This window comes from Pleurodeles waltl, chromosome 10, assembly GCF_031143425.1.
Source record: "Pleurodeles waltl isolate 20211129_DDA chromosome 10, aPleWal1.hap1.20221129, whole genome shotgun sequence".
Classification (NCBI taxonomy): Eukaryota; Metazoa; Chordata; class Amphibia; order Caudata; family Salamandridae; genus Pleurodeles; species Pleurodeles waltl.
Genome location: NC_090449.1, coordinates 5,122,562 through 5,136,575, shown reverse-complemented (window position 1 = coordinate 5,136,575; position 14,014 = coordinate 5,122,562). Strand labels below are relative to the sequence as shown.

General features: G+C 48.0%; 1 protein-coding gene across 1 annotated transcript in view; it reads right to left on the bottom strand.

Moving 5' to 3' along the window:
- Positions 1–8,942: 8,942 nt before the first annotated feature.
- The window catches only part of CACNA1F (calcium voltage-gated channel subunit alpha1 F), a 1,139,147-nt gene continuing 1,134,075 nt past the window's right edge, over positions 8,943–14,014 (bottom strand). The window contains exon 47 of the mRNA XM_069209307.1: positions 8,943–10,364. Coding sequence (XP_069065408.1) covers positions 10,092–10,364 — 273 coding nt within the window. The 3' untranslated portion in view covers positions 8,943–10,091. The remainder of the gene's footprint in view (positions 10,365–14,014) is intronic.

Here is a 14,014-nt window from a genome sequence, read left to right as displayed (position 1 = left end):
AGTTCTTTTTTAGAGTCTGGCTCAACCAATCTGGGGACTCACCCTCAGGGGAGCTCTTAAGTAACCCCAAAAAGAGGTTGGACAAGATCTCCAGTGACCCACATACCAGAGGGGGTCAGGAACATCACCCACCTGGTCTAACCAGTCAGATGTGCCCAGGGACCTCTCCAGGTCTTGTTTCCAAAATGTCAGAATCAAGTGGCCATCTTGCAGAGCTCTATGCACCTCCCTAGGGGAAGAGCTGGATAGGGGGTGGTCACTTCCCTGTGCTTTATGTGGTTTCATGCCTCAGCAGGAACTGGCGGTTCCTGTACTGGTGCAAACCGGTTTATACAAGGAGGGCACCAAATGTGCCTTCTAAGCAGCCTGGTGGTGCTGAGAGGCCACCCCCACCCCAGTGCAGAGACAATCCATTTCAAAGGGAGAGGTGGTCGTACCTCTACGCTACAAAAAATCCTTTGTTCTGCCTTCCCCTGCTCGAGTTAGGCTCATCAGCAGGAGAGCAGAACAGTGTCTAGGGTCGGCAGCAGTGCGGGCTGGCATGCCGACCCTGGAATCAGTGTCGTTGCATGATTCCAACATGTTTGATACCAAACATGCTTTGGTTCGGAGAAGCCTTTATGTTGTGTTGGCCAGTGTCCACTACATACCTTAAAATGGCTTCCCCATACTTACAAAGTCCAGGGAATGGAGACTGGGGTTTGCAGGGGCACCTTCTGCTCATGCAGGGGTGCTCTCATACCCAGGACCATGCACCCTGCCCTTGGACTCAAGGGCCTACCACAGGGGTAACTTATAGTGTCCGAGTGCAGTGACCACAATATAAGGCAAGGCTTATATCTAAAGTGAAAGGTGCGTGCACCATTTCACGCAAGCTGGAATTGCAGGCCTGCAGACATGGTTTGCTGGGGCTCCCATGGGTAGCACAATACATGCTGCAGCCCATGGGGGAACCCTAGTGCACCAACGGCCTGGGTACTTGAGTACCATATACTAGGGACTTACATGGGCGCAGTATGCCCAGTGTGGGGTTTAAAAGTTACCATGTAATCAAATTTACAGGCGAGAGCACTGACTCTGGGGTCCTGGTTAGCAGGATCCTAGTGTATTGCAGTCTAAACACAATGACACCAGGCAAAAAGTGCCGGTAACTATGCCAGAAAGATGCTACTATCCTACACCAACCCCTGCCGCGCATGGCCTTTACCTGTGTGCGGCAGGGGTTGGCCTTCGACTGTGTATGGCGGGGGTCAGCCACAGGTCCTGGCCTGCAGCCAACCCTCCACAGGCACCAACCCTGTGCCTCACATGCAAAGGCTGTAGTTGGCACAGGATCAACCTACAACATGCAGGCAGCCCCCCTCCCCAGGCCAATTACGTCCTGGGGATCATATCCCCCCGGGGCCCACCTAATTACTAAAAGGTGAGGTGGGGCTTGCAGCCCCCTTCCCGGGCCGATTTCAGCCCCAGAGACCCCATATCCTATGGCCCAGCCAATTACTGCAAAGGGAGGGGGCCGTGTGGCCCCCCTACTTGGGCTGATTTTGGCTCCGGGACCAAATCCCCCTGGGCACAGACCATTATTTAAAGGGGGGGAGGGTCATAGGGCCCCTCCTCCAAGGGCCAATTTTTGGCTCCAGAGACCCCATCTCCCGAGGCCCAGACAATTTGTGCAAGGGGGCATGGGGGTCTGCATGGCCCCCTCCCTGGGTCGATTTAGGCCCCATGGTCCCAATTCTCCACGGCCTGACCACTTCATGGTGGGTGCCCTGACCCTAACCAGTGTGAGCTGTTGGTGACCGCAGAGGAGGGGTCCTGAATTCCCCTGAGGTCTTTGCCGGCTCCCCGCCTCCAGCCAGGGCAGACATTGCTCATGAAATGCAGGAAGCACCAAAAAATGCTGCTCCCCCTACGTGCAGGAGCAATTGTTTCATCTGTTTTCATGAATAGAGGAAAAGTCCATTCCCAGCGAATGGGAGCAATTTGCCTTCTCCTGCCCGCTGGGAGTGGACTCTTGCTTGTCAAAGCCCTTGTCAAGCAAAAGCAAACATCTATTTCCTTAGGGTGGGCACCTCGGGACATAGGGAGCTGACCTGGTGAGGGGGGTGGCAGTCCCCAGGGCCATTAATGGCTCCAGGAGGGGGGTGGTGCACCCCGTCCTTTATATTTGCATGGGCTGGCCCTGTGGAAGTGGTGGTCCCCGGGGCCAAAAACTACGCAAGAGGCGGGGTGCGCAGCTCTATCCCCTTAGAAAGATAGGCCATGCCTTGGGAGGTGGTGGTCCCTGAGGCCGTAAATGTCTGGGGGAGAGGGACCACAAAGCCCCCCTCCTGCCTTATTTTACATTGGCCTGGTCCTGGGGAGGTGGCAGTCTCCGTGGCAGAAATCAACCATGGGGAGGGGGGGCATGTGCACCACCCCACTCCATTTCATTGTTGACATTTGCCTCTGGGATCGGGCCCACCCAGAGGCTGAGCTATAAACAAGCAAGGGAGACCATGCTTGTTTTTAAAAAAAACATTTGCAGAAATTTGTGGATCCTCCACGAATTTTGTTGCACAATTTTTACAAAAATGTTTCTTGGCCCTGGCGAGTGGCATAACTGTGAGATCTCACCACCAGACCTCAGGGGGCCAAGGTAATCCTACTGTAGGAGGCTGGCCTGGTGGACACCTATACTGTTGGCACTTTACACCAGGTCCATGCAACCATTTTTAGTGTTACAGTGTCTAGGAAGCCAGGGCCCTCTAGCGGTAGCTGTGGTGAGCAGCCACAACTTATCTAGTAGTGTGGAAGCACTTGCAATACTACAGTAGTCACACAGTAACTTATCACACATGAAAAGAACCACACAGTGTTGCGAAAATAAAGGTACTTTATTATATTAACATTGAACTAGAATACTACAGGCAATTCCCCCTTTCTGGAGGTAGATACACACAAAATATGCACAGGTAATTAGTAGGAATTAGCATAACAATATTGGAAATAGCAAGGGCCCTATAGGGGGGGCCAAACCATATACTAAAATAATGGAATGCGAGAATGGATCCCCCACAAGAGGGTATGGGGAAGTTAGCACACGGCTGGCAGAGTATGAAACCCCAAGAGGTGAGTATCTAGAAAACCCCAAGTGACCAGGAAAGCAGATGTAAGTTACCTGATTGTCCCATAGGCTTACATGGGGACTTGAAATTGGAAAAATGCAAGAACAGGACCAGGCCGGTGGACCCAATGGTGGATTCTGGATGAAGAGGACATGTAAAACAAGGGGATACAATCCAGTCCATGCAGGAGTGTCCAGGTGGGGCAGGAGGCAATGTATCCTCTTCTGTGGGTGAAGATCCGGGTCGACAGTGATGGATCACGGCCAGCTGCGGAAACCAGGAGCTGCAGAGGAGTCCCTGAAGTCACCTAGGAGCTGTCCGTCGACGGTCGCCAGATTACAGACAGGTCAGTGGTCAAAAGGGCCACCAAGAAGCACAAGCAAATGCAAAGTGGAGCTTAAGAAGATTTGCAGGGCTGAAGAGGACCAGCAAAGTCCTGGGGACTCGATCCTTGGAGGGGAATCTGGGCTCCCCCTAAGAAGACAGAAGTGCTAGCAGAAGCAGTTGGAGCCCCCACGAGCAATCCACTGGCAGCAGGCACAGTAAGTTGCAGTGAGGCCCAATCAGCACACCTGAAGAGGAGTCTTACGCCACTTGAGCAGCAGAGAGGAGACTGTCCTTGCATAAGTAGAGTGCTCTGGTCGAGGCTACTTGGAGCCTGAAGATCCCTTGAAGCAGGAGTCAACAAGCCTTGGTTGCTGCAACAGTTGCGGTGCACAGGGATTCCGTACTGGAGGAAGAGGCAGGGGCTCACCATCTCTCTAGTTGGACAGAAGCAGAGAGGACCAAGAGGACCCCTCAGAACCACCACCTATGTTGGAGAATCTTTGCAGATCCAGAGGACAGCAGATCTCACCAGCCGGATGTCATTGCCTTAGGTGCCTGCAGATGCAGTAGAGTGACTCCTTCACTCCAAGGGAGATTCCTTCTTGCTTCTTTGGTGCAGCTGAAGTCTTGCCAACCCACAGCTATGAAAATGTTGCAAAGTGCTGACAGGAACCTAGGAAACAATGTTGGAAGGAGAGGTTGTCTCTGTGTTGCATTCTTGTTCAGTTCCTGTGGAGTCCAAGAGCGGTTCCGGTGGGCAGGGGCAGAAGATGTTGTTGAAGAGGAGTCCTAGTGGAGTCTTGCATGCTAAATCTGGGGACCCACCCAAGAGGAAGGCTCTAAATAGCCCAAAAGGGGGCTTGGTCACTTTGCAAGGTGACCACCTATCAGAGGGGGTCACTGACGTCATCTGCCTAACCTGACCAGTCAAATGCTCCCAGGGGCCTTTGCCCATCTTGGTTTCAAGATGGCAGAATCAAGTGGTCACCTGGTGGGGTTCTGGGCACCACCCCTGGGGTGGTGATGGACAGGGGAATGGTTACTGCCCTTTCCTTTGTGCAGTTTTGTGCCAGAGCATGGATCAGGGGTCCCTGGACTGGTGCAAACTGGATTATGCAAGGAGGGCACCAAATGTGCCCTTTAAAGCAAGCCAGTGGCACGGGGAGGCTACCCCTCCCCAGCCCTCTAACACCTATTTCCAAGGGAGAAGATGGTTCATCTAGTCTCTCACAGGAAATACTTTGTTCTGCCTTCCACTGCTTGAGCTGGTTAAGCAGCAGGAGGCCAGAATCCTGTCTGAGGAGCTTCTGCAGCGTGGGCTGCTGGCAGACCCTGGAAGACTGGTAGAAGCAATACTGGGGGGGGTCCTCTAAGGAGGTCTCAGAGTGCATGGAATCATACCACCAATACTGGCATCAGTATTAGGGTATCATTCCGACATATTTGATACAAAGCATGCCCAGTTTCACAGTTACCATTATGTACCTGGGCCACAGGTAGTGACGTGTGGCTGGGACATTTCTAAAATGGCCTCCCCACACTTATGAGGTCCAGGGGATTGGAACTGGAGTTTGAAGGAACTCACCTCTTGCAGAGGTGTCCACACACACAGGTACCTGCAACCTGCGCCCTGGGGTAGGAGGGCATGCCACAGAGGTGAATTACAGTGACCTGGTGCAGTGACCTGTAGTGAAAGGGTGCATGCACCATTTCACGCAGGCTGCAGTGGCAGGCCTGGAGACACCGTTTGCATGGCCTCCTGTGGGTGCCATAATACATGCTGCAGCCCATAGGGGACCCCTGGTGTACCAATGCACTGGGTACCTAAGTGCCATATACTAGGGACTTACGCCAATTGTGGTGTGTAAAGTGTACCAAGGCAACCACATTTTTAGAGGTGAGAGCACAGTCACTGGGGTCTTGGTGAGCAGGATCCCAGTGAAAACAGTCTAAGCACACTGGCAACAGGCAAAAACGTGGTGGTAACCATGCCAAAAAGATGGACTTTCCTACACCTACCCTGCCTCCTTCTCTTATTATTTTCCTTTTTTTTGGGACTCGGCTGAGTCAGAGTCCCGAGATGGCTGCCAACACTTTCTGGTTGAAGAGTTGGCAGCCATAGATGTCAGCATTAGATCTGTCAGATCTGCATAGGATCCGTGTCCCTGGATATACACATTTATTTTTCCTTTAATATTTAAAAAACTACTGAACAGATTTACACCACAATCACAAAAAGATATTTTTTTGGACCAAGATCTACTTTTCTGCCAAATTTGGTTTAATTTTGTTTAGTGTTTTGGTCTGTAGTCATGTTCAAAATCCCTTACAGGAAACTGAATGAGGAAAATGCGTTTTGGGATCCCTCCCCCCTTTTTCTCAGTCTCCTCTTGACAAATCACCACAAAACGTTCGAGCCAACAGCTGAAGAGAGTGGCAAACTAGTTTGGAAAATTCCGTGAAGATTTGTCAAACAAAAAATTATTTTCCTATGGAATCTAGGTCCTAACAATAACTACCTACTGGAGACCGCCAGTAGGTAATATTGGTTTAACCTTTTTAAATACAATCTGAAGAAATCCGCCACTGTAGCCTTTTATTCTAGGCTGCACACTATTCATGTCTTAAGTGTTTCTCCGGGCCTTACTGAAGAAAGGCGAACATATACACTTAAGAACACATATTTTAAAGAGTGCTCTGGGATCCCAGCATGTGGGCGGGACTATTCAGAGCTTTTGACTATCAATGGAGAGCTCCTCAGAGAGAACCACTGCCTACTGAGACGCCACTGGATGGCCCTTGTGTGCGAGCATCTATGGGACACCAACATAAAGCAGGAGGCTAGGTGACTGAGCAAGAGCAAGACTGTCAGGACCAAAATGCTTTCTCAATTCTGAAACATCAGAATCATAGCCTGAATGTCTTGGACCCTCTGAATAGGAGGGAAGGCTTGATGAATGGGTAAACCACATTGTTTTCCCTTGCCATGCCCTCTATATTGTCTTTACAGAGGGTTCACCCGCTGTTGTTGCAGTTACTGTGCTGAGTATGGTTGGAGCCTCAAAAGGAGAATCCTCTACAAAAGCCACAAAACTCTATGAACTGCTGGTAGTCTCTGGGTTGAGTCTGTAGCCCAAGAGTTCTCGCAGTAGCCTTAATTTCCTAAAATCCTTCCAGTGCTGAGTCTGCTTTACCACCAATCTGCTGAGACCCATTGAATGGTTGGTCCAATAATGTTGTTGGGACATCCTGCATAACTCCTGAACTTTTCAGCCAGGCACGTCTTCTGAGAGAGACTGATGTCCCCATGACTCTGGCTACTGAGTCTGCAGTATCCAGTCCTGGTTGAATAACTTGTTTTGACACAGCCTGTCCACTTCTTATCAGCTCCTCAAAGTGGTCTTGAAGCTCAGCAAGTAGGTTAGGAATGACTGCAGAGCTATAGTCCAGTAATGCATGCACATACTAATCAAGGAGAGAGTCTGCTTTGAGAGATTTCAATGCCACACTTACTGCAGAAAATATCTTAGCATACTGTCCTATTTTCTTGGATTCCCAGTCAGATGGTTGTAAATGAACTGGGAGTCAGTTTGAAGGAATAAGATGCCTGCATTACTAAACTTGAAGGCAATGGGGGAGTCATCAAAAAAGGAGTGCCCCCAAATGAAGGCTTATAATTAGGAGCTGCCTGTCTAGATACAGCAGAGGAGGTGGTAGGTTTTCCCCGATAATTAAAATAGGCTCAGGGGTGGCCTCTGGAAGGGGAGGAGTGGTTGAGATGAAGAATGCAGGACCTCAGTCAAAATACTGGACTTGACTTCTGTAGATGTAAGTTGAGGATCCAACATCTCTGCAGATTTCCTTACCAGAGCATGATAAGATGTTACTTCAGGTCAAGGGACTCCGGCGGGGAGAGCAATTCCCATTCCATGGAATTGTCTAGAACCACTCAAGTGTTTTAATCTTTCAAAGTTGGGATAATGAGGACCTGTTTGGCTATTTCACCAGGAATATCATTATGTGGGTCATCCTCCCCAAAGACGTATCTTTGTTCTTCATGTAATCTTTGAGTTTCCCTTCTAGAATGATGATTAGCTAGCAAGGACAACAGATCTGTAGAAGGCAAGGGTGGTGGCTTAGTCAGCATTGACTGTGAAACCAGCGGTGTCTGCTTCAGTAGCATCTGTTGTGGCGCTGGTGGTGTGTGATGCAGCAGCAGTCATGTGAATTGCAGTGCCGGCTTTCTGCTGGGACTCAAAATCAGAAGAAAAGACAATGGAATGCACAACAATGGTGGAGCCAACTTCTGTGTCAGTTGGAGCCACTGACATTTGGGTTTGTAGTAGCCCAAGGTACTTGAGGCAGTGGCATGAATGGTATAAAAGGTGCCTGTTGAAATGGTGCTGGAAATCCACACAGTGAGTAGGCCAGCTGTCCCATGGGGCTGATAGGCGCACTAGTGAGGGCTATCACTATGTTAAAAAGCTTAAACACTACATTCATAACAGAGAAGGATCCTTCCTGGGGGTTGAAAATTCTGGGTACAAATGTACAAACTGGGGCCTTGGAGCTGGCACAACAGGTGGAACATTTCCTGGTGCCGAGTCTAGTGACGTCCTGGCTCTAAGGTTTGCTAGATTCACTTTTGTTGATGGAGAGGGTGGAGTTGCAACTTCTTCCACTTATTCTTTTTTTTCATTTCTGGGCTGTCTTAGATCTGAAGTGGGTGAAGCTGTTGGTGGAGACTTGTTTTCTAAAGATCTTCTGCAGGATTCATGTCTTTTCTTCTTCTTCTTGTGCTTTCTTCTTGATGACTTAGAAGAGTGAGGCGAAGGAGACTTGCTTCTTGGTTGAGATTTTCTTTGACCACGCCATTCACTGCATGCTCGAGTCATAAACATCTAGGCTTCACGCACCTTTAGCAACTTGAGATTCTTCTTCTGACAGGTGTTACCATTGCTGAAGACTTTGTGGTCAAATACAAGGCACCATATAGAGATGGCTTGAGGATCACTGATGGACATCTGGCGATGGGAGTCTCTACATAGCTTGAATCCAGCTGTTTGGGCAACTAAACTTTAAAAAATACTGCACCTGAAATTAAAACATTTCTAAAAAAAAAGTGTCGAATGATGAATTTATCCTGAGGAGAGTTAAAGAGCTCTGGATCAGGTTGAAGATGTGGAAAAGGTGGACTAATGTCATCACGCCAATGAGGTGCACTTTATGGCTCCAGTGATGTGATGCGTTGATGCGTTCCCTGGCAGTGCGGGAGAGCTATCAAAAAGATTCCAGTTCCAGATAGGGACTGCAGGTAGATGTATCCATCAGAAATAAAGAGTAGTCAAAGGTAGCTGGAGATTCAGAGGTTCAAGGAATGGAGAAAATACCCCTAAAAGGACAAGAACAGAACAAAGAAAGCCTTACAGAGCCCAGTTCTGTAGAATCTCTCCCACCCTCTACATAGCGCCTAACAGAAAAGACAATGTCACAATGGACAAGGTCACAGTGGTTTATTTTGCTTTTGTTTTTACTAAATAAAACGCATATACAAGAGAAACGTATAAAAGTTCTCTTTGGGAGCTGTGACACCTCAGGTGTCAAGGAAGTTCTTCCAAGCTGGTGCAGTCCTGCTTTGTGAGAAAGGCCAGCCTCAGTTTTTGACCACCAAGATGCGGCTCTTGATGCTTTCACTCACAGTTTCATGTCTGGGGAAGAGACCCCCAAGAGATGGGAGCAGAAGTAGAGCTTGAGCCCCACCCCTGAGGCTCTTCTTCCCTTTCAATGCAGCACCTTGGGTCTCACAAGTGTTGAGGGAATGCTGAAGGCCTTCTGCCCACTTCTTTACTCTTTACAGTCTTTGCCGGCTTCTCGTGCCCAGTGTGGCCCTAATTATGCCTGCTGGCTCAGAGTACGTTGTGCAGGAGAGAGTGGGCACCATTGTTAAGTGAAGCAGTGTGCAGGTGGTGCTAATATTCTTCTTCATGAGACACCTGTTCTGCATATAGTTCTTGGTCATGCCTAGCATCACAGCAGTGGTGCAAAGATCCCCAGGTGCCTCCCTGCCAGCTTCTTCTTAGCCAGCATATGCTACTCAATGTTTCACACTAGAATGCCTACCACCCAATGCTCAGTGTGTAGGTGCCTCTGTCGGCCATGTTCCTGAGATGTCCGCTTTAAGTAGTAACTGTCATTTTCAGATACCTGAGTTGGCCATGACTACCACCCATTGCTTAGTGCGTAGGTGTGTCTGAGGGTACCTGCTTACTCTGTAGCCAGCATGTATTACCCAAGGTGTGTAGGTGTCTCTCAATGTCAGATGTAAGTACAGTCAGTTTGAGATACCTGAGCTGGCCACACTACCCACCCAGTGCCTACAGAGTAGGTGTCTCTGAAGGCCATGTTCCTTCGATGTCCACTCTATGTAGAGACTATCAGTTTCTGATACCTGAACTAGCCATGCCTACCACCCAATACCTAGGTATCTCTGAGGGCCATGCTCCCACAATGTCAATCTCTGATACCCAAGCTGGCCATGCCTATCACCCAATACTTATGTGTTACTGAGGGCCATGTTCCTGCAATGTACTCTCTAAGTAGACACAGTCAGTCGTTGAATGTCAGGCTGGTTGAGCCAGCCCACTTAAGCCCAACACATCAGAAGGACGTGACACAGGCCATTTCATCGCCCAGATCCTCCTCATCACGGCACCGCAGGGACTCTTCATCACTGTAGATCTGGCGTGGGGGCGAGGGCTCATTAAAGGGTCCGCTGCTGGCACTTCCCTTCCGTTTCTGACTCAGCAGGTCACTGGCAGCACTCTCCATCTCGTCAATGGTCATATGACATGCGTCTGCAATCTCCCGCTTTGCAAAGGCGACAAACTTGGGATCCTTGGCATAGAGGCCCAGTCCTTCAGATATCAGCACCTACAAGAAGAAAGAAGGTTAGAATCAGAGTCAAGGAAAGGTCCCAATGACAAGGACATGGGTCAGGGAGAGACCTACAGTGAGGAGTGGAAACTCTCAAGGGTCAAGGAGAAGGAAAAGGCACTCACTTATAATCCTAGTTCTCTTCCAGGGGAATCCTCATCAAAGTCATAAGCACTAAATAGTCACGCCCGCGTGCGAGGATCCCAGAACATTTTGAAAATGTATGCATATACGTAAAACTGTGTACCACAGTATATTGCATATATGTCTACAGCCTGAAGAAAGGCTAAAGATGGTCAGATTACATTGAATTTGTATTTTAAAAAGAAACCAATTTCATAGAAACGTGTCATTAATAAAAAATGAGAATAGAATATCTTTCACAAAACCTTTTAAAAAGGAAAAGGAAAGGGAATATGAGACATTGTAAGCCACCAGCTGCAATGCAAAGCATAGTAGGGAAACACCTGCACTGTGCCTTTAAGAAGCCCACAGTACCCCATGCAGTCCATCATGATTCACAGGTGGCAGTTCGGTCATTTTATGTAAATCAGGAATTCTGCATGACTAAATTGTTGCAAGCTGTAGTAGTTCCTTTCTGGGGGGGGTGGGATAGTTGCTGATGAATTTGATGAGGCGTCTCCTGGAAGAGAACTAGGATTAAGTTGAGCAACCTTTCCTTCTCTTCCAGGGATCTTCAACAATACTCATAAGCACTGCATAGAATCGCAAGCCCATCCCACAACAAGTGAACATGAAAAGAACAGCTCCTACATTCACCCGAAAAGGTTCCTCAAAGAGGTCTGTCCTACTAGAGGGTTCACTCTGGAGTCTGAATGTAGATGATGTCTAGTAAAAGGAGGTGCAGATCTCCTTGTAGCAGCTTTACATATTTCTGAAATGGGAACATTTCATAGTTGCAGCCTCCCCGCTTGTGGTATGTGCTTAGCTAGCAAGCTAGTATGAAAGACGTGTACAGGAAACTATCCATCTAGTAATGGTTTGTTTTGATGATGAGAAGCCTGTTCTTACTGGACCATATTTAATAAAGAGACAATCTGAGTTTCTTACATCTTTGGTTTTGTCTACATAACATTTCAGAACTCTTTTAACATCTTTTCGCTGCTCCCCTTACCAACACCTCCTGGAAGGCGGACATGTCGTCCATTGGTGAGACGCAAGGTTGTGGTGAATCAGGCAGAGTCGGTGAGTAGCATCTTGTGATTGAAGAGGAGGATGTTGTATGTCCTGATTGATGCAGAGCGGTAATCCTTTTGCTAGAGCGATTGCTATGGTGTCACGATCACCTGGACGAAGATGAGCACCTTGAACGATGTCTATGGTGGCGTGACCAATGCCGTGACAAGGAGTGTGAATGAGGCTGTGCCGGAGTCACTGCAGGAAATGTAGGCAGTGGTGGTGGTGGTGAATCTGGCAGTACTAATGGAGAGGTAGAGGAGTAAACCCTTGAGTACTCCGATTCAGGAGACAAATATATATGCCTTCTTTCTTCTCCATGTCAAAATGGACCATGATGGCGACCTTCGACGCTGACTCGGCGGTGTCAACGATGCCTGAATGTCGATTTCCTTGACGTATCACTTCCTGGTGTCGAGGTCGGTATGCTTCTAGCCATCGACCTCAATGTATGTGTCGATGGCGTGTAGATCCTACCTTGCCTCAACGTTGGTCTATGTTGTTTCCTAGACGGTAATTCAGTACTCGGCGGGGAGCAAATTGGTGCTGTACCTGGTCTCAACCTCAAGTCCCTCGACGTCGACTGGGAAAGATGGCATTTTCTTTGTGGCTCTCTCTTTGTGGACTTTCCACGTCTCTAAGAGGCAGATATAAGAGCCATGGTAGAGGTAGTGACCCTCTCCTTGCTCTGAGGTCTCACCTTGAGACTATCTTTGCTGTCTGTTCTGCTATTCCTTGCAATGGAGGTTAATGTTCTCCTTCTCTCTCAGGGGACAGTGTGAAATCTTCTTGCAGTGAGGACATTGCGCTAAAGGATATAGACAGTTTGTGGACCTGTTTTTTCCTTTTGTCTTCCACAGGAAGGACACTTGTCAAACACAGGTGAATTTTGAGGAAAAAAAGCCTAAAAGGCTAAGTTCAGTGCTCCAGGATCCTGTCACCGAGTACCGGAAAAAAGAACTGAGGCAACTGCCACCTGCTGAGCATGATGGGATACTGGTGGTCTTTGCAGCCTTAAAGGCACAGTCACTGTTTTCCACTCACATAATAGCAGCCTATGGGTCTGCACTGCCTTTCTATTCTTCATGTCTTACTTGTCCAGAAAAATGGTTTGTGAAGGAGATTTGAGGTTTGATGTAAACTTTCCTCAAATTATACATTTATAAGGGTGTTTTTAACCTTTTTTTTCTGACTATAATCTGAAGAATTACACCACTGTAGCCAGTTTGCCTAGGCTGCATATTATGTTCTTTCTTAAGTGTCTCTGCAGGCCTTCCTGGAGCAAGGCGAACGTCTACACTTAAGAAGAGACTATGGGGGTTATTCCAACTTTGGAGGAGGTGTTAATCTGTCCCAAAAGTGACGGAAAAGTGACGGATTTACCACCAGCCGTATTACGAGTCCATTATATCCTATGGAACTCGTAATACGGCTGGTGGTATATCCGTCACTTTTCCGTCACTTTTGGGACGGATTAACACTCCTCCAAAGTTGGAATAACCCCCCATGTAAAGAGGTGCTCTGGGATACCCACACGTGGGCGGAACTAGTCAGATGCTTATGACTTCAACGGAGATTCCCCTATGAAAGAAATTGTTTAATTAATATGAAAACCTGAAACCACCTTGGGAAGAAAACTGGGATGAGTTCCCATTACAACCCTATTACCATGAAATACTGTGTATGGTTTGACAGAACTAAGGGCCAGATGTATGAATCTGGCCCATTGCGATTCGGTTATTGCGATTTTTAGGAAATCGCAATACCGACTCGCAAAGGGCCATGTATCACATTTGCGAGTCGGTAATTGAGATTTCTTAAAAATTGCAAATGCAATTACCGAATCGCAAATTGCGATACTGGCCCCATTCGCAGCTATGGGCCTGTTGGCCCATAGCTGCAAATTTTTTGCATTTCGCAAATTCCGACTTCTGAAACAGAAATCGCAATTTGGGAAAAGCAAAGGGCCAGGGTGCTGGGGGCCTAAGGCCCCCTCTCCTGCACCCCATTTTTTTTTTCACATGTAAAGTACACACATGCCAAAAGGGCATGTGTGCTTTACATTTCAAATTTAAAAATGCAGTTTTACTGCATTTTTAATTTTGCACCAGGTTACCACCTGCAGAATTGCTTTGCGACCTGGATTTTGCGAATCGCAACGCAGAAAATCGAAATTTTTGCAATTTTAGGTTTTTGGTCTGCGAATGCAGTTGATGCATTGCAGACCCCGATTTTGCACTCGCAAACGACCGATTTCGCTGTTTGCGAGTGCAAAATCGGATGATACATCTGGCCCATAATGCCTGAATTTTAGTCACTCTGCTGCTGATGTAACAGCCACTAAGAAAGATGCTTTCCACGTAAGATGTTGCAAAGAGGTTTATGAATAAGTTCAAATGGGATGCACATTAATTTAGAGAGAACAATGTTAAGTTCCCAAAAAGGAAATG